This window comes from Apteryx rowi, unplaced genomic scaffold (genome assembly GCF_003343035.1).
Source record: "Apteryx rowi isolate R43461 unplaced genomic scaffold, aptRow1 scaffold_110, whole genome shotgun sequence".
NCBI lineage: Eukaryota > Metazoa > Chordata > Aves > Apterygiformes > Apterygidae > Apteryx > Apteryx rowi.
The window spans coordinates 1,626,102-1,642,438 of NW_020447309.1; the positions used below are offsets into that span (position 1 = coordinate 1,626,102).

General features: G+C 34.8%; 1 protein-coding gene across 18 annotated transcripts in view; it reads left to right on the forward strand.

The window, feature by feature from the left end:
• ATF2 (activating transcription factor 2) overlaps nucleotides 1-16,337 on the forward strand; it is a 57,070-nt gene that overhangs the window by 2,607 nt on the left and 38,126 nt on the right. For 4 of the 18 annotated variants that reach the window (XR_003255115.1, XR_003255117.1, XR_003255116.1 and 1 more), the window contains exons 1-6: nucleotides 3,810-7,076; nucleotides 8,057-8,125; nucleotides 8,760-8,829; nucleotides 11,278-11,374; nucleotides 13,710-13,828; nucleotides 16,188-16,316. Coding sequence is in view for 15 of the 18 variants with exons in the window: in XM_026075284.1 (XP_025931069.1) it covers nucleotides 8,782-8,829; nucleotides 11,278-11,374; nucleotides 13,710-13,828; nucleotides 16,188-16,316 (393 nt within the window). In the remaining 3 variants the exon portion in view is untranslated. The other 14 variants (XM_026075222.1, XM_026075260.1, XM_026075237.1 and 11 more) reach the window with 13 other exon arrangements.

Here is a 16,337-nt window from a genome sequence, read left to right on the forward strand (position 1 = left end):
TTTTTTAGTTTACTGGAAATTACCTAGTAAAAGGAGACTGGATTTCTAGTGTCTGTTACAGTGCTCAAAAATAATAAAACATTGAAACCTAGAAAAATGAATTGGAGAAGGTAAATYCTAATATCTCCTTAAGCAAATTGTTAAAATATCGGGGAGATACTAACCCTGTATATTTCTTCTCAGAGGTTCATGTGTCTTTCACTTAACTGTAAGAGCTGTATTTACATAGCATGAATTTTCACTAGGACAAAGAAAGATCAAGGTGCCTCTGAAAAATATTTAAGTCAAGGGGTTGAATTAGGAGCTACCATACCCAGCCAACAGGAAATGTTGGGCCTAAATGTTTTCTGTTTGTGTTCCCTGTTTACCAGAATTGTACCCTTGTATGCTTAAAAGCCTGTTCCTTCAGCAAAACTGAAATAACTTCATTGCTTTGTTTCTGTACATGAGACTATCTGGGCAACTGGCTTTCTTGTTCTCATTTGAACTTGTTAGGTCAATTGTCCTCACTTCTCACTTTTTTTTTCCTTCTTGTTCAGGTGCTCTTGCCCCTTCATTTATAGAATGCCAGTTACGTATTTTCCTTGGTTTGTCATAGACATCAGTTACAAACAGTTAACTAATAACATCAGCAAAAAGTGTTACACATTTGACTTTTCTTAAGAAGAAAATTGAGCATAATGCTGCAGGCATTGCTTTCTTCCTGATTCTTCCCCAGAACTCTCTGGAACAGATTGTATCTTCTAGGAAATAGAACAGCCACTTTAGTAAGCGGTGAAGTGGCAACAGTGAAGAAAAAGCTCCCAGTTTCCTCTTTGTTGGTTTTTGAATTTTACATCCTTTAAATACTCTGGATTATGGCTAATAGTTATGTTGCAGGATCTACTGAATAACATCCTGGTGATCCTAATTGCTTTATAAGGAGTAATGTTCTTAATTTAAAAAAATTTTCTCCCCCAGTTTCTTCACTGTTCAGTTTTGTTTTTTATGAATGCTAAATTCTATGGTGAGGTTACACAAAGTCAGTCAGAACACTTTGGAAAGTGGACTTTAATAGTGAAGTAATAATTAGACTGCCTTTCCTTCACCTTTCTTCTTTTGAATTATGGGAAAGCGAAAAGAGCTGTTCCAGTCCCTCCAGGTAAGTGGAGCAATGTTTTTGTTTTGTTTTCCTTTATAATACCAATGTTTTGTTTTGTTTTTTAACTTCTTAGTAAGTTGTGTATTCTATATACTAACTTCCGATTTTTACTGAAAGCAAAAGTTGCAAGTCAGCCTCTATAGAAATTTGTGAAAATAAAGATGGGGTCAAATGTGGGAGGTGTTTAAAATTTATGCTATACAGTATAGTATACAAGTATTGAAAATGTAATTCACTTGGCTGCAGGAGAAAGCCAGCTGTTCTAATTTTGGAGCTTTAAATTTGGAAAACAAAATAGCTACATTTTTCTTAGAAGCATCTTTATTAAAATTCCTATGTGGAGTCCAGCGAATTGCTAAATTCAGCTCGTCACAGGTAACTGCTAAAAGAATGATATTCCTTACTGCAGCAGATATAGTCAGTGCACTTGACTTTACTTTAAACATGAACAGTGAGATTAAAAAGTTAAGAGCTTATTTGAGGCGAATAAAATTGACAGACTTTTGACAGTTTTGACCTTGCCCTTTTATGCCTGTTTTATATTATAAAATGAAGTTTTTAAAATAAATTTTTATAAATCTTATCTTTTTTTTAAGGATACTTCTTAAAGCAGTCATACACCATGATAAGGTCTACAGAAAAGCCTGTTAAGAGTTAGTAATTTTGTATGCAGTAAGAGTTTGTATCTTGCGGTGATAAGGGACAAGATCCCAGATCAAATGTAAAGAGTAAAAAGAAATGTTGAATAGACAGTATCAGTCTTGATGAAATGCACATCTGTAGGATGCTGTAACTTAAGCATTTTGTGATATACAGACCCAGGGGAAACTGTGCTAATGGATTACCTTAATTTTGATTTGTCTCAACAGTCTAGCACAATTTTGTCTAACTTTCATCTTTTCAAACCAGAAAGTACAGATGTTTCTGGAGGCGGAGCGACACTGAACCACATGCGAGTGGTCAGTATAGTTGGAAAGTTTGTGTTTGCATCACAGAARTTTAAGCAGTAGGAGGTAAATCAGCTGCTGCTGTAGCTGGCAGGTTGTCCTCCATGGACTATCCAGGTTAGAGGGATGACACACTTGTGAGAATGTGAATCTTCTTGCTGACCATGAGAGAAACGCTGAAATTGAAGAGTCCTAATTTTGCTTCAGGTTCTGCTTAAGCATTATAGTTGTCTTTCTTTTCAACAGAACTCTTGTTTCTACATTCAGTTCAGGTTGTTTTCATGCATGCTGTTTATGTGACAGCACTGAAATTATAGAAGGGCAGTCTCTGTATTGCTGCAGTGCCTAGAAAAGGTAATTATAGGGGAAGACTGCTCAGCCCATGAACAAGTTAGCGCATAGAGGTCTTCTGGCATACAGTATGCCTAATGCAGGTAAAGTGTTAAGAGTCCTTAGCTGCAACTCTGACAAATCTTTCTAGGGGTGTGCAAAGAATTTTTCTCAGCAAACTTGCATAGGTTTTTTCAAGGGACTATTAATGTGTGTGTATACATTTTAAACAAGTATTTAAATGCTTAATAAAAAATTTTTGAGATGAAGTGTCCGCTGTGTTTTCATTGCTCCTGACATGTAGGGAATTAAGAGAAAACAGAAGAAGCTTTACCCGAAGAAGCCTGCAAGGCATTGTTTAAGTCAGTGCACGATTCTCTTTTACAAGTTGTCTTCAGGAAGGTATTTTAGAAGCAAGCTTCAAAGTATGCAGTAATAGTTTTCAGAATGTGTACCTAAAATGTTTAAAATATATATTAAAAAAAAAAGTAAAGTGATTGTTGAAAGTTATTTATGTAGCACATTTAGATGTATTGTTTTATAGAACCATCCTTATTTTGTAAATAAGAGCACTGTTTTAAATTTTAGTAAATTATGTGCAACCCTTATTGTTTTTTATTGCTCCTTATATATATTTTAAACATACATATTTATATATTTTACTGTACTGTGTTCCCCCAAAGTGATAAAATAGGCTTATGACATTTTAAATAAGAATGTTCATGAAAGTATCTTACCATGGTGTTGAAAGTATGGAGCGAATGAACACTGAAAGTGTGGGACTGCATTCTGATATAAGTACCAAAACTGATAATACTGCCAAGATAATTTGATGCTTTTCCTCTCTTCAGCTCTGATCCTGTTTCTCAGTGTAATTCAGAAGACTACAGTAGAATATACTCTATGGGTTTCTTTTGCTACTGAAAGCAATTTAGGTTAGGAAGGCTTGTAGAAAAATCTACTTCATTGGACTGCAGTAGGAAACATTTGTTTGAAATCTGCAGATTATCTGAAGAGATAATGTCAGGGCTGGAGTTTCACATGCCAATTGAATTACTTCAGGAATTATCTTTTCTTCTATTGGACAGGTGTTTGCTTGTACTTGGGTTACCATCCAAGGTGGCTATAATTCTGGCTATGGTAGCTGATAGCTAATAGTAGCTATTGGCTTAGACATTCGCATATTTAATTTCTCATTCAGTTGAGTGGGTAACATTTTGGTCAAGAAGGCATTGAAGTTACTTTTTTGTTTTTTGGGGAAAGAATATTTTTAAATTTCTCTTTAATTGTGATATTCTGTCTTACAGAGCAGATAGTTTCCAGTAGCCTTTTGAAATTAGAATGACGTAATCACGAACTTCTCTCCTGAAAACACATCCTCTGTATGTTAGTCTTGTTTCTTATTTGTCTTGGGCAATAAACAATCTAGAAGGAAAAGAGGAGGCAAAGGCAAAAGACGGACTTTTGTTTTTGGCCTGGCAGCTACAGTTTTATTTGGTAGGCTGTAAAGTTAACCAGCTAAGTCATTTAAAGCTGTCAGAACATTACCTGAGTCTGAGTTCTTTTCTGTTGCTGTTCACCTTTATTTCTAGCTACGACAATGTCTTTATGGTATAGAATAATTTAGGACTCTAGAGATCATGTTATTTAAACCCCTGCTCAAAGCAGGGCAAACATCTGAATTAGGTTGGGTTGCTCAGTGTCTTGTCCACTCAAGTTTTACATGTCTGCAAGGATGGAGATTCCACAGCCTCTCTGGGCAGCCCTTTCCAGTGCTTAACCACCCTCACTGTTATTTTTTTTTCCTTATATTTGCTTGTAATTTCCTTGCTGTGGTTTGTGAACATTGCATCTCCTCCTGTTGTTGCACACCTCTCAGAGTCTGGATCTGTTTTCTCTATAATGGCACATTGGGTAGTGTAAGACAGCATAGATTCCTCCTTCACATTCCTTCTCCAGGCTGAACAAATGGTGCTCCCTAACATTCCTCTTGTAAGTCATGTAGTCCAGCCCCCTAACTATCTCGATGGGCCCCTGCTGGACTCTCTCCAGTTTGTCAATGTCTGTCTTGTCTTGAGAGATTCAAAACTGGACACAGTACTCCACCTGTAGCCTGGTAAGTGCCAAACCAAATATAGGAGGGTAATCACTTCCCTTGGTCTGCTTGCTACGCTCTTGCTAATGCAGCCCAATTTGCAGTTAGCTTTCATTGCTGAAAGGAGCTTGCTGCTGAATCAACTTCTATTTCTTGTCCGCCAAGACCTACAGGTTCTCCAAAGCTGTTTCATAGCCAGTTGGCCCTCCACCTGCACTGTTGCATGAGGTTAATTCAGTTCCAGGCACATGCTTTGTGTTTGCCTTTGTAATAGGTAAATGCAATCCTTACAGATTTGACTGGACTAATGGACTTGAGCCCTTTGTTTTCCCATCCTCTCAGATTCAGTTTCTGTTTAGGCTTATAATGTCCAAGATCTTAATGGAATGCATAAGTGAATTTTCTTTTCTCTTTTAAGTGCAAAAATTACAGTGCTTGAAGATGATAATTTTTTTTTTCCCTCGGATGTTAGTTGGAATCTCTTTACAAGGCATTATTTCACAAAATTACTTCAGACTGTGGCCTGCAGTCAAGTAATATTGCAAAGTCCAGGAAATGAATTTGTCTCTGACCTTTTTCCAGTAAGTTATCCCGGAGGACAACACTTTTTTTTTTTCATTTTTCACAAGGATTGATGTTCATAAATTAGATGTTATTAAAATCCACAAGGTTCTCAAACCTTCACAACCAAAACATTGAAACCAGATACTTGCTTCATATGCAAGTACGTGTTTTGGTAATGCTACTTTAAAAGAGAAAATGGGTAGGCAGGAAAAATTGGTCTTTACAGACTGGCCTAAGAAAAATACTACCAAGGGAATGGTTTGGGTGAGGTAGGTTTTTTTTGGCTGATACTATGTGCTTGTCAAATATTGACAAGAAGCAATAGTAGTACAGTGAAAAAAGTGTCCCATATGCCCCATATGTTAAACAAAATCTCCATACCCTTGGAAATAGAGAGGCTTTTGATATGGTCAGCCATTTCTGATATGGTTATAACTCATATCCATAATATATATATACATACATACATGTATATTATATCCATATATTACTATGTAGTGCCCTCATTACCAAGATTTAACACATCTAATTTAATTTGTTATTCTGAAAAATATTCCATTAGTTGCTAGTTTCAAAACAGCATTAAAAAAATTCTGGATGATGCATAACTTGGCAAAGATAATATGCTCATGGGGTGACTTCTAAGTGTCTGTTGAAATTTTAGGCAATAGAAGGATGTAATCCTAAAGCTTCATTGATGATAACTCTAAAGTCTTAGTCGTTCAGTATTCAGACTTGCCCATGACCTCATTAATATTCTTTGAATCAAAGTTCATAGTTTTAACAGTTCAAGAAATACTGAATTCCTTCAGAAACTTGAGACAAGTTATGAACTCCTGTAAAGAACAGCAGAACAATCTCCATTCCTGATTTGTCTTGGCATCCATTCGAGACATAAACGTCTCTCTGAGTTGTTGGTGCCAAAGACTCTTAAGTTTCTAGCAGCCATTCATCACTTCTTGGCTGGTGATTTCAGTCTTAATATCCTTATTCTGTTGAATGTATATATTTAGAAGTGACATCTTGGAATCTTCTCCACTCCATGTTTTTGCTTCTTTGCCATTCAGTGCCCATGGCCAAGAACACTGGTCTCTCCTTTCTCCTTGGAGTAATATCTAAGAATTCTGTACAGTGGTAGTTGCAGTATAGGTCTAGACAAAAGGATCAGGTAGTGTGTCCCCTACACATAGAAAGCTGAGGTACTATGTTTTAAAAGATCTGCTTAAGCTAGCTTGAGCTATTTCATGTCTAGTGCTAAATAATGTAGCAGAAGTACACATTCTTAGAATACTTGGACAGCTTCAAAAGCCTTACTACTTTTCATGGCCAGTCTGTTGGGGAGAAATGGGCTTATTCTGGTTATGGTCATCTTTAATGATAAAGTTATCTTTATTTACTTACCAGTTCAAGCAGAAGTCAAAACTAATGCTGTTAGATCTACATACAAATACCCATACATAATGCTAGATTGTGTTTCCTACCAGGTAAAGCCACAGATAGGTTAAGAGTGCTTATCATTGCCTGGCTAATTAGCCAATTTGGTACCTTCATTTCTTTTTTTTTTTCCTTTATCATTTGACCTTAAAATGAGAGAACTCCAGTGATGGCATGAAAGTTGCACATCACTGTCATGTTTACTGACATGACAACGGTATCAGGATTTTAGGTACACTGTAACAGAACTTTGTTTTTAGTCAATGATGTCACATCATCCATATACCAGTTTTGCACATTGCTCTGCACAGGTTGGCCTAATCCCATCTCGTGTCCCTCTTCCTCTTCCCAAAGTGTAGTGCTGCTACCGTGGGATGTTTGTTTGGGGCTTGTAGAATGATGGAGTAGCCAAGAAGAGGTGCGCTCTCCTTTCTCTTCTCCTGCCCGGTGGCGTTCTTCCCTCTCCTAGAGAACTGCCAGAGCAGACTTATTGTACTAGCGGGTTCATTTTGGTTTTCCAGAACCAGAGAGGAAGTCTTGTGCTACAGTAAGGTCCAGTAACTAGGTAAGTAGAAAAAGAGAAGTGGAGCCCAGCATAAACTTGAGTTTCTAGCCCTCCAACAGATTGAGATGGGAGTGGAGGGTTCGTAATGATAAGGGGGAAAGTTCCAACTCCTACGCACAGCTTCCTAAAACCGTGTTGACCACTTATTCAAAAAGCTAGTACAGTATCAAGGTAATGTATGGAATTACAGTGCTTTTTTGGTATGGTATCATGACAGATTCAAGTAGATCACCACATTTGTGTACCAACATATGGTACAAATATGTTGTGTTCTTAGTGACTGTAGGGGAGGAATTGATTTTTCTTTCTTTTTTTTTCTTTTTTTTTCTTGCTCGGCTATGAGGGCAAACAGCATATTTCTTTTCCTTTTCCACTTTTTTTGGCTTCCTTGCACRTTTTAATTCTAAAATTCTGACCTAAATTGGTGCACCTGAAATTTAAAGGAAAGGCCCTCTTTGCTTGTAAAATTTAATTTTCCCGATACCACAACTTGTTGCAGGTATCCAGCTTTGAGATATTTAGTTAGAAAAGATATTAGTTCTTAAGTATTTTTACTCTTTTCAGTATTTTTCCTTAAATTTTGTTAGGATTTCTTTTGCCCTGATTGAGCTGTTAGGTTAATTTAAGGTTTGACTTTTTTCTTTTGTATATTGAGTTCTCACTTCAAAAATAAGGGCTACTGGAACTTTTTTTTTTTAAACAAAAATAAGTAAAAAGAAAGAATATTTCCAAAACAGTTAATTGTAAAAGTATCTCTCTCTGGGAGAGGGTAAAACTAATCAGTGGATGGGTTAAAGTTAACTATGTATTTGAGAAAGCGTTGTTTCATGGATGAATTGTGGGTATTCTATGTTATATTGTATTATATTGTATTATTATAATTCTATATTGTTATGTATTATTCAGGAGATAACAAAAGGATAATCACATAGTATTACATGTTTACTATGCATAATAATTAATGTCTCTTTCAATTACAGTTCATTGCCATGAAAAGGAGGATATGATAGTTTGCCCTATGAAATCAGCTTACATGTGAAATTTGGCAGGTATGTGTATCTCTGAGAATACAGCACAAAGTAAAATAGAATTAATATTTATTCTTTCTTAAATATTGTTTAGTCTGTCAATAAATATTAGCTGTATAGCCAAAACATTAATAAAATACATGTTTCTGTAGTTGCATTTGTGAAAGATTACATAAAGGGCTATTCACTAACTTAGTTTTAAAGATGAGCTTTAAGGATCATGCAAAAACTAAGAAATCAATGGCTTTCTCTTGTCTGTCTGGAGTATATTCTTGACTATTCAGTTTATCTACTGCTTTGTTCTTTTTTTATGGGGATTAGTTAATTATTGCTATATATTTTTATTTCAATAGTAAGCTGTCTTGCTACATTTTCAGATAGTTCCTGCAACAAGTCGTGTTACATACAAATACTTCCCTTTCCAACTGAGAGCCGTGTTCAAAACCTACTATGTCTCTGTTTGGTTTTGTGCATCTTCCTTACAGAGCTTGGAAACCGTACTCTGAAACCATATTTCCTTGAATCTCAGGTATTTAGGTAATTCTCAGTGCAGCCAGAATGCAGAAGTTCTTGCCCAGGGAATATTAACATCATCTTTGGATGTTGATGTATTGATAATTTGTTTTAAATACTTTCTGCTCTCATTTTAATACAGGTAACACAACGACCTGTGGAATATGAGTGATGACAAACCCTTTTTATGCACTGCCCCTGGATGTGGCCAGGTGATGGGCTGACTTGACGTTATTAACAAATGTCAAATAGAAAGGAAACAGTGAAACATATTTCCAGAGACTGTAGGAAAGGGGTTTTATGATAAGTGGTAGAAAGCATCTGTTTTCCAGCTCTGCTGAAAAGCAGGTGACAGCAAGAATGTCTAGCATTTTAAATATGTATTTATTCAGGAAATAATATCCTTAAAAGGAAAAACTAATTAAATTATCCTGTTTGAGCTGAAAACAACTTTTCTAGCCCTGCTTTTTTTTTTTTTTCTTTTCAGTAAACACTCCATTTTGTATTAGGTAACCTGCATTTTTCAGAATATTCAAATGTTAGCCATTGTGGAACTTGTGGTCATTCTGTCCTTAAAAGTTTAAGAAAGTATCTCAATTTTTTCTCACTTTGCAATAAYCTAAAATTTTGGTTAATTTTTACATCCATTGTGACTGCAAGTATTTAATGGCATAGAACTTTATATATATATCTAGATATATAGGTATATATCTAGATATATATAAAAGAAAGATGCTAACAGTATGCATGCCATGAAATGTGTTTCAGTTCCTATTGTAGTTTTAATATGTTCTATTAAATAGTGTTAGTAGATAGAATGCTGAATGTGAGCTAAAGAGAAGAATTGTTATTAATGAGCATCTTAACAGATGGTTGCTTAAAAGGAAGCTGTCTTAACACTTTAATTTAGTAACCAGAAAATGAATGAATCTACATTATCTGCTGCATGAGATTAAGACATCCCTGCTGCCTTTATATAGAATTAATTTCTTGAGTAAGCTTCATTTTTTCATTATGTTAATGTACTTGGATTTATTTGGATTTTGAGTTCAAAATATTTTCATCTGAAGACTTTAGATTTTACTATGGTTGACAGCGTTAATGTTTCATTAATGGATCCTTTTGTATTTAAAGTGGGAAAGGACTAAGATTTCTTATTATGTCTAACATGTTCAGAGACATCAAAAGTAACAGAAGAAGCCTGCTTCCTCCTAAGCAACGTGTTTGTCCCCATGCTATTTGAATCTGGTTTTGATGTAAACTCTATCGGAAGTGTTTTGGCAACTAAACCTCCTGGAAGACGCATCATGGGGCTACAACAATCCTTGATACCAGTGAAGGAGAAGAAAGAAGTTCATGTCCCTGAAAATGGGCAAGGCTCCTCCAGATGCCAGCTCATATTGTAGAATAGAGAGGGAGTCAGAATCTGGAAATCCTGTTCCCTCCAAAGGAGCCTGTCTATCACATAGTGGGGACAAGAAGATGCACTGAAAGTGTCTTAGAGTGAAAGAACACCATGTTTCTGGCTTATGTTGTATCTAGTTATGACAGAGAGGACCTATAGATAGCTGGACATTCAGAACCCGTGACAAGCAGACTTCTAACAAAAAATGTGTCCTCTCAATACACTTGAATTTTTAAATCCCTCCTCAGCTCCACACGTATATCTCCTTTTTCACTGAAATACTCTCTAAAACTATGTTCTAAGGTCAACATAGCTTTCTGTATTGATTTCTCTGACACTTGATGTGTATCTGTTATAAGATGTATGTGGAGTGAATTATTAAATTATTGGGGGAGAGTCAGAAACATAATTTGGGTTCCAAATGTTCACTGGGAACATTAAGAACCAGAATATTTTCTAAAAAGTTGGGAGGGGGGAGGGTTTTTTGTTTTTAGGAAACCTGCATCTTGCAAAACTTTTTCTTAGGTTATCTCAATTAACTAATTTTACCCCTATTCCAAATGCCCAGCAAACTTCAAGTTATTCTAAGTAAGGATATCTATTTTAATGGCATTTAGTTTGTATGCTTAATGCTTTTTTTGTAAGTTGTGCCCAAAGTTTTGGAAAAAATGTGCACAAAACTGCTGGATACTTCTGAAAACTTGACAGCTTTTTAAGTTAAGTTTAGTTCATTCACAGCTTATGTATCTGAGGTTACCCCAGTGTTTCCCATTCTGTCTTTTATGTTAGGCAGTGAACAGTCAAGGCAGGAGCTATATTTTGTTTTGTTTTTACACTATTGAATACAGCAAAGTCTGTGTTTGTGATTACAGATCAATTTTAATTATTATGATAATACAAACAATACAGAAATCAAGTAGTTTTAGTCGATTACTAAACATTGTCAAGCTCCATTACTACAGCAAATAGCTGTTTGCTAATGGTTAGTGAAGTCTGCAGCACTCTGAAATTTTATTTTGGTATTTTGATGAATGCAGGTACTTATATTACCATTTCCCTAATATCGTTACTATGAACATTATTTATTTGAGTTTTATTATGTTTTTTGCTTGGTATTGTTGACCAAGGAACAAGAGAGTTGTCTGTTAGCATAGTTTATAATAATTCTACATGTTGTAAAAAATGCCTTTCTGTAGAATTGTATTCACTTTGTTCACATTCAAAATTACAACTTTTTTAAAACTTTCTGCCACAGCGTTTTACCAATGAGGATCACTTGGCTGTCCATAAACATAAACATGAGATGACACTGAAATTTGGTCCAGCTCGTAATGACAGTGTCATTGTGGCTGGTTAGTATATACTTTTATTAATAGTTTGTTCACTTTCTGCTGCAATGTGCATACATTTTATGTATTTTCTGTACATAATACATAGATTTCTGTAACCAGACTAAAACATGTTTGCGACTTAGTTATTCTTTGTTTTTTAATTCCTAATGTATGTAATGACATCAGAAGAATCAGTCAGTAATAATTCTTACTCTTTACATGGTATAGTAGAAGGAAGATAAAAATTCATTTGTTTGTTTTTTACTGTATTTCCACCTCTGAATTCACAGTATTTTCTCAATCAGTTATATTATTAACTTTTTCGTTTGTCTAGGATGAGAAGTAACCACCAATGGATAATAGTATTCTAAAGTTTAAAGTCCTTGAATGAAGGTAGCACATGCTAACTATGCAAAGTTATAGTCAGACTGTGTTTCAGCGGTGGAACAACCTAAATAGATTTCACAAAGACTTTCAGACCCTTCCAAAACTTCTTTTTCTCTAAGCAACTAATTTATTATGAGGAGCAGACAAATAAAACTATGCTACTCTTAAGTTGACTGTTACGTGTTTTTAAAATACTAAATGTGATCCTCAGCAATTAAACCGTGGAAAGGGCAGGTGTGAGGTGTGTGAGAATGAAACCATGGCAGCATTCTCTTTGCAACCACATTTCAGTGTATGCACTATCAATCAAAACCTCTCAGTTATATTAGTAAGATTGCATATAATACCAGTTATAACATTTTAAATGTGTTTACTTTGTAGCAAAACCTGATGGGGCATGATTTCTAGTGAAATAAGGAGAATATGCATACTACCAAAAATTTTATAGAAAAATGTCTTTTGAAACTGATTCTTACAGTAGTCAGTAAGATACCAGAAGTCTTCGGTTTCCAGCTTGCCTGTATAAACATTGTAGGAGTCAATACAGTTTTGTGTACTGTATCACACTTTACTTGCTTTTAGAACTTCAGCACGCTTGAGAATAATTGCTACTGTTTTCACTGTATGAGAGGGGAAAAAGCAAACTATCAATGAGCTGTAAAAGCAGTTTTCTCTCGTGTTTGAATGAAGTACTTCATGTAGGCCTCGTCTTTGTTTGAAAATAGAGCCTACTTGTTCACTAAAATAGCACGCTGTCCTAGACTAGGCACCTGAAAATAGTTTCCTCCAGTCTCTGGATACAGACAGAAGGAAAACTTTGATATCTTCCCAGTACTGTAAGGGGCTTACTGGTTCACAGACCTCAGTTACTCATCTCCAGCAGGTGGAGTAACCCTTCTGGTTGGCCTGCATGCAAGACAGAAAGGAGTGGGCTTTCAAGACATAAGAGACTTTTTAACCATATTATTTCTCTCTTTCTGTCTTATCTCTATTGTTTGAAACAAGGAAGTTTTCTCCATAACCAAAATGAATGTCAGCTTACAAAAACTAACCATATTCATGTAAATACCATATATTACCAGTGTGTGTTTTTTTTGTTTGTTTTTTTTTTAATTCAGGTAATCCTTCACATCCCCATTTTTAGTTTGCTTCCTATCAGTATCTATATTGTGTTGGCTCGATAAGAGTGAGGAGATATTTCTATCTAAGAAAAGAGCAAATTTAGTGACAGGCTGATAGTAAAATTGTAGTCCAGTGCTATCACAATCATAGGATTTGGGGTTTATGACTCATTCCAGGACATACTGAACTTTTTTGTATCAAAGCAGAAATCGGCATTCTTTTCACTGTAAAGCTCATTCATTTTTTGAGTATGTTATTTTGAATACTATACATCATGAGAAAATCAACACAAAGCTGGTAAGTATTGATTTTAAGGATTTTCCCTTAACCACAATCTTCAAAATATGTATTTAATAAACAGTTTTTAAGAAAACTGACTATAGAAGCATCCCAAGCATCCACAAATATTTACACTTTTCCATGCACTTTAGTTTTTTGAAGAAAATGACGTAATTGAAGTCAATTTCCAGACAGCTTAAAGTGTTAATATTCACATTCATTCGTTATAAATTCATTTTAAATAAGTAAGTAATAAACCCTATTTATAACAACTTTGTGTAAACTAAATACAGGCTTCTTAAATTTATAGGATACCTTGGTATTTTAATCTTGTTTTTAAGTAAAGTTAAAGAATAAAACTCACTTTAATCAATTTTTTTTGACTGTTCCTTAAAGTAAGCCTGGCTTTTGTTTTAGTGACTCACTGATATTTAATTAAACAATTAATTAGCTTGATATGTTGGTGCTATTTTCTTACTTTTGTTCTGAAAAAAATTACTATAAGTAGGTTCATAAATTTTTTTCAAAACAAATTTGTGGTTTTTCTCTTTTTTTCCCCACCCCTCAGATCAGACACCAACACCAACTCGATTCTTGAAGAACTGTGAAGAAGTGGGCTTATTCAATGAACTAGCAAGTCCTTTTGAAAATGAATTTAAAAAGGCATCTGAAGATGATATTAAGAAAGTATGTTAACAACATGGAAAATATCCTTCTTCCACTTTTTTGATATCAGAAAATTGTTTAAAAATCAAATTTTGATTTCTGTATTGCCTTCTAAGCTATACCAATAATCATTGTCCAACTGCTTATATATGTCATACAGAGAGAATATAAATTTAAGATCTACTCTTCTGAAGATTGGTTTATCTGGTTAATTTTACACAGTGAGCATTGTCTAATTGACTTAATTCTTTAAGTGTCTGGTCTATATCTGTTGAAGTTACTCATTAGTTTTGACAGAAATTTCATTAGGTCCTGAATAAGCAAATGATCTGGAAAGTAATGAGGTTTTTGTTTGTTTGTTTGTTTTTTAATAGAAAGAAATGTATCTGCAAGAAAGCTGTGAAAAGAACAGTATATGAACACTGATTATTTTGAATACATACATATAGTTTTAAATATAGAGATTATTTTTAGAATAAGCGGTAAAGATAGTGAAATTTAAATCCTGACAAAATTTAGCAAAATCACTGATTTAACGAAGTGTCAATAACTTTGTGATAATTATATTCAGTTTCTCAGTTAAGCAATGCTGAAATCACTTTTGTCTAGAAATATATATTGATCACAACCCAGCATCTACTTTTTTTTTTTACTGCACAGATTGAAATTTAAGGAAAATTTGGGATGAATCTGTTCAGCAATTTCACATTTTCATGAGGAACTTTCCATTTGTTTAGGTGTGATTTCTTCTGTTTATTTTAGTACTTCCAGGTTGCAACTTCTTTGGGGCCCAAACATGCAAACACTTCTGTAAATAAAAAATTTTACTTAATGTACCCTTTGAGTAACTTGTCTTTGATTATCTGGTTAGCTGCTGTAGGCAATGATCAAAATTTTACTGAAATGGTCCAGATTTTGCAGAATCGGCATCTGGTTTTCTCCATGTCAGTAAAGATTTCAATAGGCATTTATAAATATGATGGATTATTATCCATTTCTGACAAAGTCTTGCACTCACTTTGTTCCCACAATTACTTCAAATAATGATTTTTATTGGTGCATACACACTGTCCGTAAAATGATACATGTGGTAATATTGATCCAGGATTTACTAATACCCAGTTTTCTGGAGTAATTCACTACTACCCTTGGAGAAGGTTACAGGTATCACAAAATATTTAACTTTTTTACTATTTCTTTAATTGGTATTCATTTTCCAAGCTGACCTCTGTGTTATGAGAAGAAACAGTCCTGCCATATCTCTGGTTGTGTAGCATAGGTAAGCAGTCATGGCAAGGGGTGGAAAAAATTACCCTAACAGCACACCTCCTAGTTTTTTGATATTTTAGTCTTTTCTGTAAGGTGTCTCTGAAAAGATATTCCACTTCAACAATCTTCACTCTCTTTTAATAACATTTTCAGTAGGAAAATTAGGAATTGAATTTTAAAAAGCATGTGAAAGAGTATAGTAGCAGATAAGCTTTGAGGGAACTTTCTTATAATGGTATTTGGCATAGCAGACTAGGCAGCAGTACATGAGGCTTTCAGATCAATAGTATTGGTTTAAATATTTTTCTAACTTTATTTCTCTACAGTGTTTTAGATATCCTGATTTTTTTTTTTTTGTTTAACCTACATATCAATATAAAGCTTGCTCAAGTGTTTTGTTTTCTCAACAATTTCTTTGGCTTTTTCCATAATCATTTGCTGTACTGAGTTTGAAATAATTTGTCCACAATAGCCTTCCTAATATGGAGATGAAGCTGGTGTTTTGTGCTTTGTGAGATGTGATACAGTAATTTGTTGGAGGATAGTATCTTATTTTAAGTCTGGCTTTTACATTCTGAGTTTATAATGCAACAGGTGTCGGGGTGTGGCAACTGGATACTTAGTAGCACTTAATAGACATATTCTGTATCCATATTCTGGAGGGCAGTATGTGTGAGGGGAAAAATGTGTTATCATTCTGCAAATGCCGTAGAACAGTTAACTTTGGGGAGAAGGTAGCAAGCTTGTGGAAACCCTAATGCCCTCCATAACAGAGTATGTGTTATGCTTAGGCTGTCTGCCGCGCTCCTTCCTCAGTTACAATCTGCCTGTGACTCTCAGGAAGGGAAAACATTAAGAGCGTTTTTAATTCTCAGAAAGAAAGTGCTTAGTCTGACGTGTTGAAGTTGCATGACAATGTATTATTGAAGGTTGGCATTCATGCAGATGCTGGAAAAATATACTTGACTGCTAACGTGTTTGCTTCAAGATCTTCCAAACATCAGCACCTCAGTGTTGTTATAAGGCTGATGTTTCTCTTAGTTGTTTACAGTTATTCTTAAGTATTTTTTTTAAGTGATTGACTAGTTTTATTTTACACTGTTGCTCTTAGATGCCTCTAGATCTGTCTCCTCTTGCAACACCAATTATAAGAAATAAAATTGAAGAACCCTCTGTTGTAGAGACAACTCATCAAGATAGTCCTTTACCTCATCCAGAGTCTACTACCAATGATGAAAAGGTCAGAACTTTTTTTTTTCTT